Raw genomic sequence first — 18,628 nt, 5'->3', positions numbered from 1 at the left:
ATATAGATTGAGGCGAGAAGTTTATCCCCAGTTTGGTTACCATTTCAAGTTGAGGGAAAGATGACCTTTGGTTTAAATGCTTCGAGATGGGTCCCGGCGATGTTTTCTGCTGCTATAGCATAAATGGTTTGTTTGTCATATACTTTATTGGTGGACCCAGTGATTAGAGTTTGATAAATGGGGAGAAATCTAATTTAATTTAAAAATTCCTCCAGAGTGGTTACATTGACTGAAAAGATTGGAGACGTGGTTTTGGCTTTTAAAGTGGTGGTGCTTGCGGCATGAAAAAAGGCTTTATGACAGTCATTTATAGCTAGGCGAGATAGGGAGGTTATTGTTAATAAAAATGTTCTAGTCGAAGAGATCCCTGAATTAGAAAGATTAGATGAAGGTTTCCGTATCTTAAGAGTGAGCATTAGTTAAAAAATTGACCTTTGAAGACACTTGTGGAATCAACTTTGTGTGGTTAACTTGCTCAAATTGGAACGAGTACCAGTGGTTATCAAATAAATGTTTTCATCTATATTATAGAGCACCGTCTGCAATATTAGACTAGCCTCACTCAAAATATCTCGGACAATCAGAAAGAAGAATGGAGAAATTGGGTCTCTTTCCTTAATCCCCAGTGTGACTACCCAAATCCTAAGCTTCGCTTTCCATTGGTAAAGATGGAGAGTTTGATGTCTGAGATACTCATTTGCATCCATTTTCATCCATCTAGGCATGAAGTTCTTCTATACAGTGAACGAATTCAGAATCTTCTGTGGATATGTTATTTTGCACAAAAAGATAATGCTTTTGTTGTTTTTTCTTTGATCAATCTTCAATGACCAATCCTTTTCTCCCTGATATTCTTTTTGTTCATCTAATTGGCTCTTGGTGCTGCTTTTGAAGGTGGTTTGTTCACTTGTAAGATTAACAAGATCAATTCGTAGATGGAATAAAGAAATGTCTAGGTTTCTTGCATATTTTATGCCATGCAAACCGTTAGGTTGTCCACTATGGCATATGCTAGTGGGTAAACTTGGTTGTTGCCATCCATGGAGAAGCCGACCAACTTCGTCCCTTTGTATTTTCCTTTCAGATGCGATCCATCAGCAATTATTATCGGCCGACAACTTGAAAAACCTCTAATACAAGGTTCTAATGCCATAAACATGTACTTGAAATGGACATCATTTTCAAGTTCGATTTCAAACCTTGTACCTAGATTCTCCATCTTTAACGCTTCACCATATGCATGTAGAACAACGTAAGACTCTTCTGAAGTACCCCTAACGAGAGCATAAACGGTTTTCCTTGCACGCTACGCCTTATCGTAACTTATGTTTACGCCGTACTCTCTCCTCATATCCTCGATAATATGACAAGGTTTATAAACACGTCCTATGCCTGTAAACTTGTCTTTGATTAGTTCACCAACTACAGCAGCCGTTGCTTGTCTATGGTCGTGATTTAAAATTTCAATAGAACATGTGTGCAGCCGCATATACTTCGTGATCTTAAATATGTCACCTTGGAATTTTAACGGCACGAAGGCTCCACTTACAATTATCCTCTATACATTTAACAGTGAACAAAGACTTAGTTGACTTCTTTACCTTATATTCAAAATTATTGTTTATGCACCTAATAGACAATCTCATTTTTAAATCACTCATACTCAAAAAAATTTGATCAATTTCAATATCTGTCTCGGATGAAGAGTTGCCAAGTATAATCAATTCCCCTCTACGACATGAAGACATGGAATTCAATCCTCCTGATCTCTCAGTAACAGCCATTGCAGGTCTATATACCTCTAAAGGACCACAATCCATAGAATTTAATCCTTCTGATCTCTCATTATCAACCACGAAAGGATCACGCTCTTCTGAAGGACCACAATCCATAAAATTCAAGCCATTACCAGGCACAGGTCTGTTACATTGAATTTCTCTTTCCAAGTCCACCGCACGAATGTTGTCATTGTCTATTGATAATATTGATGGTTGAGTGTTCATAGACAATGGAATATCACCCTCTTCTCGATTAGCTCATATGATGCCTCGTATTGTCTGTCTACATCTATACGATCATCACTTATATTCACATTTTTGTCGTGGTATGATTTTAGTGTTATATATATCTGAATTGTAGAAAGATCGTCCCGACAAAGAACGAAGTAAACATCACCATCATTTCATATGTAGTGTGGAGGGGCTTCAAAATCAAGTTTATATTTAACTCTCATAACAACATTAAACTCTGAGCAACTTACATTTACAATCCTGTAAACGTGAGCTTTAAGTTCTTCATACTTCAAGGTAATAGGCACAACGATTCCTGATAGCTCGCCTCCAACATACAAATTTTTGTTCTCATCCCAATGACCTCCGTATCGAATTAGTACACACTTTCGTGTCATCCTACAAAGCAAGAGAACATTTTTTTATTAAGCAGATAGTAATACACATAGATCTCTCTCGCTGTTGCTCCTAAGCCTCTTGCTCCATTGTCTCTCGCTCTCGCACTTCTCGCTGTCGCTCAATGTCGCTCTCTCCACCTTTCTCTTTGTCCCTTTTTCTCACACCTTTTTCGTTATGCTATTTTACAATGTCTATAAATACCTGTTTTGAGACCATGTTTCTACAAACACCAATGAGACCAAGTTCAAGAAAAGTCTATTCCGTTCTGAAACCCCGTTCTGAAAACTCCGTTTGGTTCAGAAAAACTCCACTCTGGAAAACCTCGTTCAATAAATCTCCGTTCAACAAAATGACAGTTCAAATAAAGTTTAGATTTTTAAGAATACACCATTTTTGTGTTAACGATTTTAAGTTGTAGATAGATTTCGTGAAAATTGTCAAATTAATCGTACAATGACAAACAATCACATCACAATGGAAGATGAACACATAACGAGAGCGAGATTAGCGAAGCGAGAGCGAGAGGGTTATCAGGGGCAATTTTTGTAATCTCATCTCGCGATGATGTAAGCATAGGGTCAATTGACATTATTTTTTTTAAAAATGGGTCATTTGACATTTTGGACCCTAAAATTGGGTCATTCGTAAAATTTTCCCCTTTTTTTTTAAGTGTTTGGGTCATTTTGTACTAATTTACAAGAGAGAGAAAACAAAAGGAAAAAAAAAAAAAAAGGAAAAAACAAAACCCCGCGAAGAAGACACTTCCGAACTTTGGCATTCGGGTCCAGAACAACAATGGACAGTGATCTCTCTCAGCAGAAACCTAGTGAAGACGCGCATGAGGAGAGGAGTTTGAGCTCGGTGAAGGGCAAGGAGATGGGGGATAAGATCATGGGGTGGGTTTTGGCTCTTATGGTGGCTATTCTTGCGCTTTTCATTGGGTTTTCCTTCAAATCCCGATACCCGATCTTCTCCTCCTCTCCCTCTCATCAACAGGTACGAGCTGCTTCTTGTTCAAGCTTGATATAGATCACTGGCTTGTTTATTATGCTTGTATTTTTGTTTCGGAAGACAACTAATACTTCTATCTTCCGTTGGAAGGCATGTCTCTTTTTCTGTTATTAAGAGTTAGCTGGTACTTTTACAAATTTTGGAGTATATTTATCAGAAAGTGTTGTTTGGGATTTGGTAGAGCTCCATTTATGATTATCAAACTGTTTAAGATCTTTTGTTCGTTCTACATATGGGCGAGCTTTTTTGGGTATGCTACTTAATGCTATGGAAAAGGGATATAGATTGAGGGCGAGAAGTTTACCCCCAGTTTGGTTACCATTTCAAGTTGAGGGAAAGATGACCTTTGGTTAAATGCTTCGAGATGGGGTTCCCGGCGATGTTTTCTGCTGCTATAGCATAAATGGTTTGTTTGTCATATTACTTTATTGGGACCCAGTGATTAGAGTTTGATAAATGGGAGAAATCTAATTTAATTTAAAAATTCCTCTCAGAGTGGTTACATTGACTGAAAGGAAGATTGGAGACGTGGTTTTGGCTTTAAAGTGGTGGTGCTTGCGGCATGAAAAAGGCTCTTTATGACAGTCATTTATAGCTAGGCGAGATAGGGAGGTTTATTGTTAATAAAAATGTTCTAGTCGAAGAGATCCCTGAATTAGAAAGATTAGATGAAGGTTTCCGTATCTTAAGAAGTGAGCATTAGTTAAAAAATTGACCTTTTGAAGGACCTGTGGATCAACTTTTGTGTGGTTACTTGCTCAAATGTGGAACGAGTACCAGTTGGTTATCAAATAAATTGTTGTTCATCATCACATATAGTAGAGCACCGTCTGCAAATTAGAGACTAGCCTCACTCAAAATATCTCGGACAATCAGAAAGAAGAATGGAGAAATTGGGTCTCTTTCCTTAATCCCCAGTGTGACTACCCAAATCCTAAGCTTTCGCTTTCCATTGGTAAAGATGGAGAGTTTGATGTCTGAGATACTCATTTGCATCCATTTCATCCATCTAGGCATGAAGCTTCTCATAACAGTGAACAAGAATTCAGAATCTTCTGTGGATATGTTTTTTGGCACAAAAAGATAATGCTTTTGTTGTTTTTTCTTGATCAATCTTCAATGACCATCCTTTTCTCCCTGATATTCTTTTGTCATCAATGGCTCTTGGTGCTGCTTTTGAAGGTGGTTTGTTCACTTGTAAGATTAACAAGATCAATTCGTAGATGGAATAAAGAAATGTCTAGGTTTCTTTGCACATTTTATGCCATGCAAACCGTAGGTGGAATAAAGAAATGACTAGATTTCCTTTAAATTTTGTAATTTAATTCTATCAAACACGTTGGTGGAGAGATGTAGACTTCAGTTTCTAAATGATTTAAATTGGTAAGTCTTATACTTTTATTTCAAGTTCTTGTTTGCTTTTGTAGAAACTCTTCGAAGTTGATGAGCTAGCATTGTATAATGGAACAGACAAGGGATTGGCGATCCTTCTTGGAATTCTTGGGTACACTCCACCTCCCTTCCAACTCGTCCTGAAAACTTTTGTGGGCTTGTTTTTTTTTTTGTATGCCCTTGTATTCTTTCCTTTTTTTTCTCTATAAAAGTTGTTCATATAACTTAAAAAAAGGAGAAAATAAATTATGATAATTCAAAGCATTGGCTGTTGAACCACTAAGCCTCAATTCTTTCGTGTGGTTGTTCTTTTGAAGTTATATCGTTAGTCCACACATAAGAAATATAAAAGGTCTTGGGATAAAATATCCTTAATTAGATAACCTATAGGAAAGCATGCCAATTGCAGCACAGTACAAAAGGGTCATTTCATGGAAATCAATCCCTAACTATTTAGCCTCTAATAATTTGACTTTTCAGATCTGTATTTGATGTCACAAAAGGAAAATCTCACTATGGTGTGGGAGGAGGTTATAATCACTTTGCCGGAAGGTTTGTAATCTCTATTTCCCTTGTTGATCTCCTATGCATCTTCCTTTGACAAAGCTTCTGAATCATTTGTTCTACAATAGTTCAGTTGTCATGTTTCTTTTTCGTTTTGCATTTGTGTTTGTCTTTTGTTGGCTATTGATTCTAATATTAATATCTTAATGGGTCATTTTCCCTCTGCTCTACTTGCCACTCATTTTCCTTCTGCTCTATTTGCCGCCTAGGACAGTATGGAAGCCTTTTATAAAACATAAATTTCCAATTTAAATTTTACTTGTTTCTTACTGATCAAATTATATTTGATTTCTTTTAACAAGACCTCAATAATTAATTGCCACTTTTTTTTAGTCTTGCATTGTACATATGTGGTAATGCATTGATATTTTCTTTTATCATGGCTGTTTCTAAGAACAGAGATGCTTCTCGTGCATTTGTATCAGGAAACTTCACAGGTATTTATGGCTTCTTATCCTGAGGGTGAAAAATATTTTCTGTCAATTCCTAGTCATAAACTTACAACTTTGTTTACGACTTACGTAGTATAACAGACAATCTGAGTGGCCTAGAGATATGGTGAAACTTTTATTTTCTATGGGCTGTCAACAAGAAATATGTACTAAATCACTTGTTGTCTATGGGGCAAGGGAGAGGAGAGGGAGGGAGGGAGTGGCTGGGAATAAGAACTAAGAGAAATTAATTCACAGAAGAAAAGTGTTTCATATGTGTCATTATCTTAAACATCATTCAAGTGTCAATTGAATTCTATCATTTGTTATTGTCATAGGGGAAGGACTTACTGATTCTTTGCGGGGTTTGTCAAATGCTGAGGTACTCTAATTGCTTATGTAAATTTTCACTAAGGGCAAGGAATTGCCCTTAAATATGTGATACTGTTGCTTATTGTTTGTGCTCTCAATCTTTAGCTTTGTAGAACTTCTGCCCCTTCCAAACCCGTCTTTTCCCCACTTTGGTATAATGCTATACTTTTCTATTGAGGTTTCAATGAAGCATTCTTTACGATAAAGAATAATTGATTATTTTTTCTTATCGCATTAGTGAGTCTCCTCCGGGTAGGGGTGTTCATGGGTTGGGTTGAAAGACTTTTTAGACCCAACCCAATTGTTTGGGTTGTAAATTTTTTCAACCCAAATAACCCTTGTTAAAAAATGAACCTAACCCAACCCAACCACAAAATATTTGGGTTAGGTTGGTTCGGGTTAATTGGGTCATTTATTTAAAATTTTGTTCTAAAAAGAAGCAAAACGTAAATATGTAAAAATCTAATTTAATTATTTTCATATTTTGAATTAAGATTAACAACTCAATTTCAATTTATATAGTGAAAATTTCTTTCTATAGTACAAAAAAACTACTTTTAAGAGTTGTTGAAGAATAAATTATTAAAAAAATATTGGAATTAAATAAAATTAAAATCAATATATGTATAGATAATTGTGTTATAAGTAATAAAAAAAAAATATTTTAAAGTTAATAATAAATTCGGGTTGGTTTGGGTTATATTAGGTGAATCCATGAATCAACCCAACCCATAAAATGTTTATTTATTTGAACCCAACCTAACCCAAATGAGTTGATAACCCAACTCAAACCCCACGGATTGGGTTGGGTTGATCGGTTTTTTCGGGTTATCGGATTTTTTGAATACCCCTACCTCAGTGTATATTATTCATCTACTTGCTTTATATATCTGACTGTTGCAATAACTAATCTTGTAGATCAAGAGTGTTGTTGAATGGCGGAGCTTTTACCAAAAAACCTACACGTAAGTTGGCTGTTGTTTGTAGTGTCTAATATCTTATATGATATGGGAATCGGATGACTATTGTTGCAAGTTTCGTGCATATATTTTGAGTATGGAACTTCGATTAATTTATTAAAAGGCGATCGATTTGTGAATGCAATATGTTATTATGGGAATAAATGATCGAGAATAATGCTCTTGGCCTTCACTACAGACTTGTAGGTAAGTTGGTGGGTCTTTACTATGATGATCATGGAAACCCCACTAAACATTTAAAGGGAGTTGAGGCAAAGGCTGCCAGAGGTGCACAGCTTTTGAAGAAACAAAAGGAAGAGGATGATAAACTGCCAAGTTGTAATTCGAGATGGAGTCAGGGAGAAGGTGGTGAGGTATATATTCTTCAATGTAGTCTTGCCATTATTTTCCTATCAGCTTCTCTATGTTTACTTTTTATAACAGTATCTAGAATTTATGCAATCTACCTAAGAGATATATTTGATGATAAGTTGAGAAATGAATATAAAATACTGTGTTCTTTCATTTGTCTCGATGAAAGCTTGGTTTTCTTGATTAATTCACGCATGTGGAATAAATTCAGATCGTGACAATGGAACTCTCTTTTAACCCACCCTTAGGTCTGGTGTGATAATGGCTTCCCGAGGTTGGTACAGAGGCCTTTAGAAATTGCATTGACAGGGAAGATGAGCAAACGGTGTGCTTGCTTTAGGGAAGATCAACTAGGTGAGCCAGGATTAGAAGTTTATGATGGTTGTGACTACCAAGCCAAGACTTGTCGTGTTTAAAGAGCCATTACAAAGAGCCTTTAGCTTGTTAGTCAACATATGACCTCTCACATGCATCGGAAGCCAGTTCATTATTGGTTATCATCCTGATACTAAAGAGGGGATGAAGCCTGCAGGAGATCGACTGAAATGGCCAATAGATATGACATGCCGAATCTTTTGTTCTTTTTTAAATTCTTCTTCCCGTTGGAAAGGTGGGTGGTGGGGGAGCATCGACCATGGACAGGTATGCGATTATATATTTTTATAGCATAATACTGTTTATTGATCATCATCAGTTTCAGTTGCCTGCCTGCTGTGTTTGCTTTTTTCATAGTCAATGATATGAACTTGTAAAATATTGATGTATTTTTTATGTTAGTTGTATTTATTGTCCTCTTTTGCAAGACATGAAGAGACAAACCTTGCCTCTGAATTCTGATGTTGCTACACTTCTAACTACCGATTTGTTTGCCTTTTGACGAAACCTGATTTAATCCATATGAATTAGAATTAAGTTTTTGTTGGTCTTATAATGTTCTGCAGATTACAGCCCGAAAAGTTATATAGCTTCTCTAGCCCAGTTGTTATTCTTGCGTCCGGTTTAGATTGACTTTTGCAAAATATTTTTCTGTCACTTTAAACACTTTTTCAATTTAGAAAAACTTAGAAAATCAATTCAAATCGGCCCTAAGTTTTCGTATTTTTTTCGTAAACTTACTGATAGGTTGATCAAGTAATATTTTAGATGCAGATATGTAAAGCTGGTTATAGTTCAATTATATTCTCACGTAATTGAATCGTTTTTAATGAAATTCTTTTCAGCTCAAGGTTGAACGGAAGAAATCAATCGTTTAATTTGTTTGGTTTGTATTGACTCCCAAAATGGTTGAACTGAACTGAATCGAAGGGATTTTGTCTCGCCACTGGTAAAATTGAAGGTCTTATAATGATTATTATTATTCTTTTAAAGTGTAGAAATAGATTTTGAAGGTAATTTGTTAATTATACCTAATCAATCACAATAAAAAAAATTACAAATTAAAGTCAATCAAGACATAAGATTGTATTAAAAGTGGAGTAAAATATGATCTGATATGACAGATTATTAATTGAAGTTGACTAAAAATAAATTAAGGTTGGTGTGAATGGCGTTTTGTAAAATTATATGCAACTCTACAAATAAGATGACGATCAAAGTAGAGCTCAGCGGATGATGAGAATTAGATGAATCCAACCATTTAAAAAAAATATAATTATTCAAATATAATTAATAGTTAAGACCAATTATGATTAGGGATATTTACTAATTCGTAATAAAAATTGGTATAATTGTAATAGGATTTCATTGTTAGATCAATCATAATATGTCATGAATTGCAATTTTTTTTTTTAATCGCGTTTAGTTAAAATTATAAATCTATCTCATTTACTATTGTTGTTATCATTATGTTATGTTAGCTCCTAATCTTAATGGTAATGATAATAGTAAAGGTCAATGTAAATGTAACAAGTTCATAATTCATATTGTTATAATGATAGTATCTTTAATGGTAAGAGTAAAGGTAGTGGGTCTGACATAATTTTCAAGCAAATTAGATTGAGTACCTTCCGTTACTCAATATATTACACATTTTGATTACAAATTTAGGAGTTTTACCGGTCAATATGATTACGAAATACATGTAAATAACAACCATTGTAATCAAATGAGGTCTACTTTTCAAACTACCATGGGTGGATTATATTTCACGTAAGTGTAAAAGCAGACTTAAAAAGGTTAGATTAAATTAAAAACAATTTTTACCCATTTTATCGAATAATTAATTTTCTTTTTTTTTTTTTAAAAAAAGAAATATCTTCTCCTTCATTTCAAGGTTATTGGCGCCAAAAACACTGCATATCATCCTCGTTAGTTGTTAGTGGTTACTACTTCAGAGTTCAGCCGTACGTTTCAGAATTTAATTAGCAATGATTCCTTTTGACTTTCCGATCAATTTGTGCTTTAAACAATGGCGAAATCACTCCAACTCTAAACAATGGCTTCGCTATCTCTGACTTCGCATTTCTTTATTATATATTTCTCCGCGTACCTCCTCAGTTCGTGCTTTACCTAATTCTCTCACTCTCTCTCTCTGGACCTTCAAGATTCTTGCTGAATTTGTCAATGCAGGTTATTATTCCAATCTCTTTCTTTCTTGCCCTCGTTTTTAGGGGTGTTCAAATGACCGACTACTCGAATAACTCGGACTATCTAACCCAAAATGTAATTTAAAGGTTGGGTTGAGTTAGTTTTAATTTTAGGTTGGATTGAGTTGAATTTTTTTTTTTTTTTTTTTTATGTTTTTTTCATGTTGGATTGGGTCCGGGTTACATTTTTCAAAATTCGGATTGACCAAATCCAACTCATATTATAATTCATATATATTGTTATGATATTTTTTGAAGTTTGTAATAGATATCTTAGATTTTGATATTTAACATTTGAGTTTTATAAAATTTTAGTTGTTAGTATGTGTTATAGATAAATTTAATTATTTTAAGTTAATAAAAAAAATGTATTAAAAGAAGAAAATAAAAAAATAAATAATCCAACCTAATCCGAATTTTAAAGGTTAGGTTGGAGACCCTATTTGGGTTATTTGGGTAACCAACCCAACCAACCCGAATTCGAGTTGGTCCAAAAAATCTCCTCAACCCAATCCAGCCCGTGTACACTCCTACTAGTCTTCTAATGTTTTGATCGAAATAACTTTAACCATATCTCTGCCCTTTGAAGTTTGATGTTTGTTTTCATTATTACTCTTATTGTTTTAACATTTTTTCACTTCTATTCGACTTTTAAATTCGATTCAATACTCGCCAAACCCTATTTTATTGTTAACACAAGTGATGAACATGCGTAGAAATCAATTAAACCGCAGAATCACTTTTTTAAAAATAACTGGACCGAACCAGTCAGTTCGACTCGGTTCATTGGTTTTATGCACACCCCTAGGTGTCGGAGTTGTAGATGAAAACATTGTTAAATGTCAAAAGTAGCAAGTTACGTCAACTAGGTTTATTGATTCATTTTTTGACCCACCTCCCCACCATATGAGTGATTGTCTAGTGGGTTATTGGTACTTCCATATTTACATTCTATTCACAACTTAGTAACCTTATAAACATTGTGAGGGTCCAAATGTGGGATTCTTAATATATTCTCTTATAACGGTGCTTATTTGGATTCACCATTCTTGAATGAGATCCCAATTTGTTGTTTTTGAATTAAATGCCCATTTGAGCTTCGTGGACTCTGATACCTTTTTAGATAACATGGAGTTCTATCTAAAAATTAATTGGTAAAGAGAGGAGTAATTCATGTAAACCAATCAACAAGGAGATGAGTAATTCATGGATCTTATAAATATTTTAAGGTCCCTTGATTTTTTCAAAGTGAAATTCTCAACATTGAAGCTAACAAAAAAAATATCAGAGCATTTGAGTAGTTCAACTAAATGTTATGTTATAGAATACAATAAAAAATTTGTTATGATATCAATGATTTTGATTTGACTTAAAATCATCCACCATAAGGAAAAAGATCAAAGAATTTTCTGTCAACTATGACAGCTAGGAAGAGTTAAGTCTCCTTCCCTTCCACCTTTTTTTTAATAAGACGTCCTTAAAATAATTCAACTTGGCTTTAACTTGTCTCTTTTCTGGATTTTCATAATGATATAATCAAAGGCATGGCTAGCTTATGTGGTTATACAATGCTTCACTGGAGAATGTTACTCATTTTTTACTCTTTGACCAACTCCTAAAGGCTATTTGATTTGGTCTATCATGCTGTTTTCTACATGGTTTCCTAAAAATAAGCATACGAAAAGAGCTAATTTGAACACCCACATATGATTTCTTGCTGCTCTCTTTCCAATAAGGTCTAATGATAATGGAGCAGTTAAGATACTGCCTCCTCCAGATCTTTGTTGCTTTAGCTATTTCATTTCTGGTTTCTGCACAGGATCAATCAGGTTTGTAGTTATGTTACAACGAGTTGCATATTCAAGTTGGTCTATCTTTCTATAAGAAAAATCACTGCCCATCTCTTCATATAATCTCTTGTTCTTGTTCAGGATTCATTAGCATTGACTGTGGAATTTCAGAGAATTCAAGCTACAAAGACAGTGTAACAAACATAAAGTACATTTCTGATGTAAACTTCACAGAAACTGGAATAAGTAAGAGCATATCATCAGATTTCAACACTACCACTCTTCCACAGCAGTTCTGGTATGTTAGGAGCTTTCCTGAAGGAGACAGAAACTGTTACACCATAAAGCTTGCTCAAGGTAAAGGTTACAAGTATTTGATCAGAGCGAGTTTTATGTACGGAAACTATGATGGTCAAGGTACAGTGCCGGCTTTCGATCTGTACATGGGAGTTAATAAATGGGATTCAGTAATACTGAAGAATGAATCCAACATCATAATCAAAGAAGTTATACATGTACTTCCTACATCTTCCATATGCATATGTCTGGTCAATACTGGCTTTGGATCACCATTTATATCAGCATTGGAGCTTAGGCTTTTGAAAAATGCAAGTTATGTCACTGATTTTGATTTGCTAGCTCTCCACAGACGGTTGGACATCGGTGCAACTACCAACAAAACTGTCAGGTTAAGCTTATTTCCTCTCAATTTTTTACAATATTTTCCATCTTTCTTAAGGAAAAGAGTTCAATTCTTAGATAAATTTAAAAAATTAAAACAAGTTTTTAGAAACTACATTTTTAAGTTTCCAAAAATTTGCTTGGTCTTTTGAAATATTGGTAGAAAGTAGATAATAAAACATGAAATTTAGAGATGACAGAGGTGTTTATAGATTTAATTTTCGAAATTTAAAAACTAAAAGCTAAATGGTTACCAAACGGCATATTAGTAAGCCATTTATGATTTTTTCTTTTTAGTGAAACTTATTGATTGAAGCTGATGGTTAAATGTCCTTTATGTCACTTTCAGGTACAATGATGATTTTTCTGATAGGATCTGGATGCCCTATAACCTTACTAACTACAAAGTTATAAGCACTTCATCCACAATTGATTCAGGAGGTAGCAATTCCTATAATTTACCAAGAATTGTAATGAGCACTGCCATCACAGCCTATAATGCCAGTGATCCTCTAGAATTTCACTGGGCTCCTGAAAATCCCAGTACCAGATATCATATATTCCTGCACTTTGCTGATTTGGAAAAGCTCCAAGCCAACCAACTAAGGGAATTTAACATCTATCAAAATGGGAATTATTTTAATGAGCCTTTCTCTCCCGATTACTTGCATTCAACTACATTGTATAGCATATCCCCAATGAGTGGGCATGATATTGCATTTTCATTATCAAAAACTAATGCATCAAATCTTCCACCTATCCTCAATGCTCTTGAAATCTACATAGTGCTTGACGCATCACAATCACGCACTGAAGAGCAGGACAGTATGTGCTGAATTTTCGCTGGCATTGTATATTTTTGTTTTACAATCTTAATAGAATGCCCCTTACTACTCATCATACTAACTATCCCAATATATTCCTAACTAGGGGCCTTAAACATACTCTTTCTTTCTTACATTTGGATATTGCAGTTACAGCCCTGATGAACATCAAATCATTTTATGGCGTGAGAAAGAATTGGCAGGGTGATCCATGCCAGCCAAAATCCTTTTTGTGGCATGGTCTTGATTGTAGCTATGATGACCAGAGTCCTAATAGAATCACCTCCTTGTGAGTTTTCAATAATACTATCTTTTGGCTGTATTCTTATCTAATTTCTTTCATGAACTTCTATAAACTCGACAACAGGAACTTGTCTTCGAGTGGATTGGTGGGGGAAATAGCTAGCCATGTATCTGAGCTCACATCATTACAATATTTGTAAGTCAAGAAAGATTATGCAACCTCCTTGTTTGCTGGTTTTTCTGATAATGAAACTAAAAGGGGTTCTCCCATTCTTTGTACCAACAATCAGTAGTCTAAGTGAACTGCTTATGCCAGGGATTTGTCAAACAATAACTTGAGTGGACCGGTGCCCGGTTTTCTATCCAAATTGCACTCCTTGAAAGTTTTGTGAGTAAATTTTCTCAGAAATGATTGCTCCAATATATTTAGTAAGAAAACTAATTAGTGATTGATGATAAATTTGCAGAGACTTGAGGGACAATCCACTCCTTGGTTCTATACCAAGCGAACTCATGGAACGATCCAAAAATGGATCTCTTACAATAAGGTATCATATTTTTGTTGAAGTTTAAAAAATTTCGAAGTCTTCCAAAAGAGTTTCAATAGTTTTGGTTTGTTTTCATGCTATTTTTCAGTTAGTCTGTTGTTTTTGTCAATCTTTTATCCACGTTCCTGTATGTACGTGTTTTCGTGCTTATGAAGACAAAAAGATTTATTTGACAAATGCAGTATGTTTTGCCTATCATTAAACATCTCCAGAGATCTGGATTTATCCTATGTAAGGAGATTAATGTCAGTTATTACTACTATAATTTAAAGCCTTGATATTGTCATTTGCTTTATGGAAGGGTTGGAGGAAGCACGGATCTTTGTGCTTCATCTTCTTGTCAAAAGAAGAAAAAGAGTTATGTTATTACAATTGTAGCAACAGTTTCATCATTGCTTGTCCTCTTAGCTGCAACATCAGTCGGGATAATATTATGGAGAAAACGAGGTTAGAGTACAATTTTCTTGTGCAAGAGTTATGAGATTTTAGACATACTTCCATGATCAGGCTTCTTAAACCTTCACTTATTGACAGTCCGAAAACAGCCCATCATAAGACTTGGATCACTAGAGCAAAAAAAACAGCAGCTATCATACTCTCAAATACGGCGTATTACAAACAACTTCGAGAGAAAAATTGGAGAAGGAGGTTTTGCAAAAGTATTCCTTGGTTACTTGGATGATACTCAAGTCGCCGTGAAGGTCCTTAAGACTTCAGTTCAAGGTTATAAAGAATTTGAAGCAGAGGTAAGTCATCATCAGCAGTGTCCTTGAATATCATCCTGATTATCCAAGCTTTGCTGATTTGATTTTTTAATGTCTAGTTCTTAACTCTTCTGGAGGATTCTTGTTCAAGATGGTTAACAGAAACATTCTTGGTGTGTTCTATTAATTATGTAGGTCACTAAGTAAATCAAAATTTACTGCTAAATTGTGAGCTTATTGTTATATGGCAGTGTTTGTTGGACAGAAATAATGACAAAACAAAACATTCGTAAGGCAGCACTCACTTGTTACTGATCTTAAAGATATAGTGAACCTGCAAGAACTAAGCTGAAGAAGATATTTAATCCTTCAATTTTTTTGGAAAAAGGAAAGGCCTAGTGTCAGGTAAGAAATGGATGAGATCTTAGTAAAAAGAAAGGAAAAAACAAAAGATGAATTTTACTTCAGGAGAAATATAAAAGGATCTGATTAGAAACAAATTTCATTGATGTATGAAAATTATAAAAAGGGTAGAGCCTAAACCAAAAGAGTTACAAAAGATTTCTCCAAAATAAAGGACCTGATTATGAAACTTCTTATCCCGAAATAAAGAAAAGTTGGAAGTGAAAAATGGATACCACTCTAAACTCCCCATGGTCATTGATTCTTCTTTGCTTGATTATTGTTATTTATCAGTTTTGTTGGATGCTTGTGTTATTGTTTCCTATTAACAAATCTTGGTTTGTCTTTCTACATTTACGTTCATTCGTTATCATGAAAAAGCTGGAGGAGCAACCTACCCAGGTTAGTATTATTGATTACGATTTATGTTCTTTGTTTATATCACAGGTTAAACTTTTGCTGAGAATTCATCATCGAAACTTGACAAGCCTTGTCGGATACTGCTACGAAAAAGGCAACCTGGTTCTAATCTATGAATACATAAACAATGGCAACTTAAAAGAGCATCTATCAGGTTTCTGCTGCTGTTTGAATTTCTATTTTAGAGGCGAAAACACTTTTTTTAACCTTTTTTTTTAGATTCTCCATTATCATCAACATTGACCGGTGAAGAGTAACTGAAGATTAAAATGATATGCAGGTAGCAAAGACAGTGCCCTCAGTTGGGAGGAAAGGATGCAAGTAGCAGTTAATGCAGCGCAAGGTTGGATGCAATTCTAGCTACTGTTGTTTATAACAATGTTTTCTGTATTGTTTCTGTTCTCTCTTGGGATTGAATGAGGTTTGAAAATCTAGGGTTGGAGTATCTGCATCATGGTTGTAAACCACCAATTGTTCACAGAGATGTGAAGTCTGCAAACATCCTTTTGAATGCAAGATTCCAAGCTAAAATAGCTGATTTTGGTCTATCAAAGAGTTTTCCAACCGAAAGCGATACTCATTTGACAACTGTTGTTGCAGGGACCGATGGCTATCTCGACCCCGAGTGAGTTTATTTATTTATTTTATTTTTTAACAAGAAAAAACAAGAAACAACTTCTCATTGATGTGATGAAAATGGAATAAAAGTTTGAGGGATACTAACTCTCAAAAGGAGAAAATACACACACAACAAATACAACCAAATAGAGATAAACTTTCAAACTACTTCGAGTCTTCAACTAACGTGTCTACTTCAAATACTGAAAAACAAAGGCATTAAAAACTACCAAAGAAACTGAAAAAATGATCACCAACCAAACAAAAGACCAACAAAGAGCAAACTGAAAAGTCTTCAACAATGCACGAATTAAAAACAGATGAACCAACACCAAGAATCTTGAAAACAAAAATAAAATAAAATAAAATAAAATTTCTCCTAACGCCTTCCAACAGAGAACGAAACAAAGCCTAACAAAAGTGATAATAAACCGCCACCATTAAAACTTCCAAAAACAGCAAAAAAGAATCCTACTGTTAGATGATATATAATTAAATTTACCTTCACCCATTAACTTAAGCTTTTGGGTCAATTTGTGATTTAATATGGTATAAGAGCAGGTTGCTTCATGATGTTCTGGGTTCAAGCCCCTACGACGTTATTTCCTCCCCATTTAATATTGATTTCCACTTGTTGGGCCTTCATCATATTTCAAGCCCATAAGTGAGAGGGAGTGTTAGATGATATACAATTAAATTTACCTACACCCATTAGCTTAAGCTTTTGGGTCAGTTGGTGATTTAAGACCTACTATCCTTCATAAATTAACCCCATCGGTTTTTTTTTTCAATGGGATTGCTCGATCCCGAGTAAGCTTTTCATTTTTTAGTAAGCTATATTCTTTGAATAGACTAAATAATTGGAATAAATAGCAACAGAGAGTAACATAAAAGGCAGTTCTATGTGAAATCACCATTACAATAAAACACACAAATAGGTGAATGACTTGATTGTTCTTCCATATATTCCTTTAGATTCAATAAATCAATATATGAAACTTCTTATACTTTTCAATACCAATTCATCGATCTTGGGTGCAGGTATTATGCAACTGGCTGGTTGACTGAGAAAAGTGATGTTTATAGTTTTGGAGTTCTTATTTTGGAAATAGTCACTTCCCGTCCGGTCCTCATGATCGATAGGGCTTCTTCAAAGAAATATCATATAAGCCAATATGTTATGCACTTTATGAAAACAGGTGATATAAGGAGCATTGTTGATCAGAAGGTGAGGGAAAACTTTGACTTGAGTTCTGCTTGGAAGGCAGTGGAGATTGCAATGAAATGTTTGTCATTGAATTCCATTGATAGGCCAAACATGAAAGAGGTAGTTTCAGAGTTGAGCGAATGTTTGGCATTAGAGAAAGCTCGAAAAAGAAGAAACGTTGATTCTAATATGAGAAAATCAAATGCTGTCAGTAGGAATTTTAGAGAGAGTGAAGTAACACCTTCTGCTAGATAGGGTTCTATTTGTGTGTGTGATTCAAAACAATCTATTGCAAAAAGTTGATATGTAAAGGAGTATGAGCAACAATTTGATGTCTTTGGCATTATCAATGTTTGGTCGGTGTAGGGAGGCTGCAAGCAACTCATTATGAGCCAAGAAATAGCCCAAGTGGTTCAAGATGTTGTGAAGTAATGATATTGTTTTTTATGCATAAAACTAAGTCCCTCACCGAATAGGTTTTGTTAATATAATTTTATGAACTCTGAAAATAGCTGAATGAGCTGAACTTGACTTGCTTAAAGTATGTGTTAATGACTAATAGGTTTGTGGTTCGAATCTTCTGTTGAGGGAAAATGGTATATATAGAACTGAATACACTAAGAAACTAATTACACCTCAATTACTAGAAACAATAAACTCAATGTATATTATTCAAACTCAAACAAAAATCAGTTGGTATAATAGAGCTTAGATATAAAAATAACCAAAGACTTGAAAAAACCTCAAAACCTTTGGAGACTTCACAACGCAGTCGAGATACGCTTCTGGTAAGCACTGTCCTGAAGATAATTATTCCCTATGCATGGGCTACAAACAGACTATGACGATCGTCTTAGCAGGATACAATGACTAACTCCGGTAGAAGTGCAACCTCGAACTACTCGGATTTGACAGAACTCTTGGATACTTGTGCTCAGTTTAACTCAAAAAAAAAAAAAAAGAAAGAAAGAAAAGAGCTGTCTCTTATACACATCTAGATGTGTATAAGAGACAGATATAGAACTGAATACACTAACAAACTAATTACACCTCAATTACTAGAAACAATACACTCAATGTATAATATTCAAACTCAA

At 34.6% G+C, this 18,628-nt stretch overlaps 2 protein-coding genes across 3 annotated transcripts; both read left to right on the top strand.

Moving 5' to 3' along the window:
* The first annotated feature begins 3,145 nt into the window (after positions 1–3,145).
* LOC120086632 (membrane-associated progesterone-binding protein 4) lies at positions 3,146–8,843 on the top strand. Of its 2 annotated transcripts, XR_005484275.1 has the most exons (9): positions 3,146–3,404; positions 4,847–4,923; positions 5,292–5,363; positions 5,775–5,812; positions 6,145–6,188; positions 7,097–7,143; positions 7,337–7,511; positions 7,758–8,151; positions 8,730–8,843. XR_005484275.1 is itself a non-coding variant. In XM_039043372.1 (8 exons), exons 1-8 carry the CDS (start codon positions 3,204–3,206, stop codon positions 7,923–7,925), a joined length of 822 nt encoding a protein of 273 aa, XP_038899300.1. In that variant the 5' UTR covers positions 3,146–3,203; the 3' UTR covers positions 7,926–8,391. The 2 variants fall into 2 exon arrangements, 1 of the variants encoding a protein (XP_038899300.1); XM_039043372.1 differs by lacking the exon at positions 8,730–8,843 and having other exon boundaries at positions 7,758–8,391.
* A 1,845-nt stretch (positions 8,844–10,688) lies between these two features.
* Positions 10,689–17,988, top strand: LOC120086631 (putative leucine-rich repeat receptor-like protein kinase At2g19210). The gene is made up of 13 exons (XM_039043370.1): positions 10,689–11,923; positions 12,026–12,572; positions 12,915–13,390; positions 13,540–13,678; positions 13,757–13,828; positions 13,949–14,020; positions 14,100–14,180; positions 14,482–14,627; positions 14,715–14,926; positions 15,734–15,860; positions 15,987–16,049; positions 16,142–16,331; positions 17,366–17,988. The coding sequence occupies exons 1-13, from the start codon at positions 11,836–11,838 to the stop codon at positions 17,784–17,786; spliced, it is 2,634 nt and encodes an 877-aa protein (XP_038899298.1). The 5' UTR covers positions 10,689–11,835; the 3' UTR covers positions 17,787–17,988.
* Positions 17,989–18,628: the final 640 nt, after the last annotated feature.

The sequence above is a fragment of the Benincasa hispida genome, chromosome 9 (genome assembly GCF_009727055.1).
Source record: "Benincasa hispida cultivar B227 chromosome 9, ASM972705v1, whole genome shotgun sequence".
In the NCBI taxonomy this organism is placed as follows: Eukaryota; Viridiplantae; Streptophyta; class Magnoliopsida; order Cucurbitales; family Cucurbitaceae; genus Benincasa; species Benincasa hispida.
Note: the sequence above shows the minus strand (reverse complement) of the source record. Positions and strands in the feature narration are given on the sequence as shown.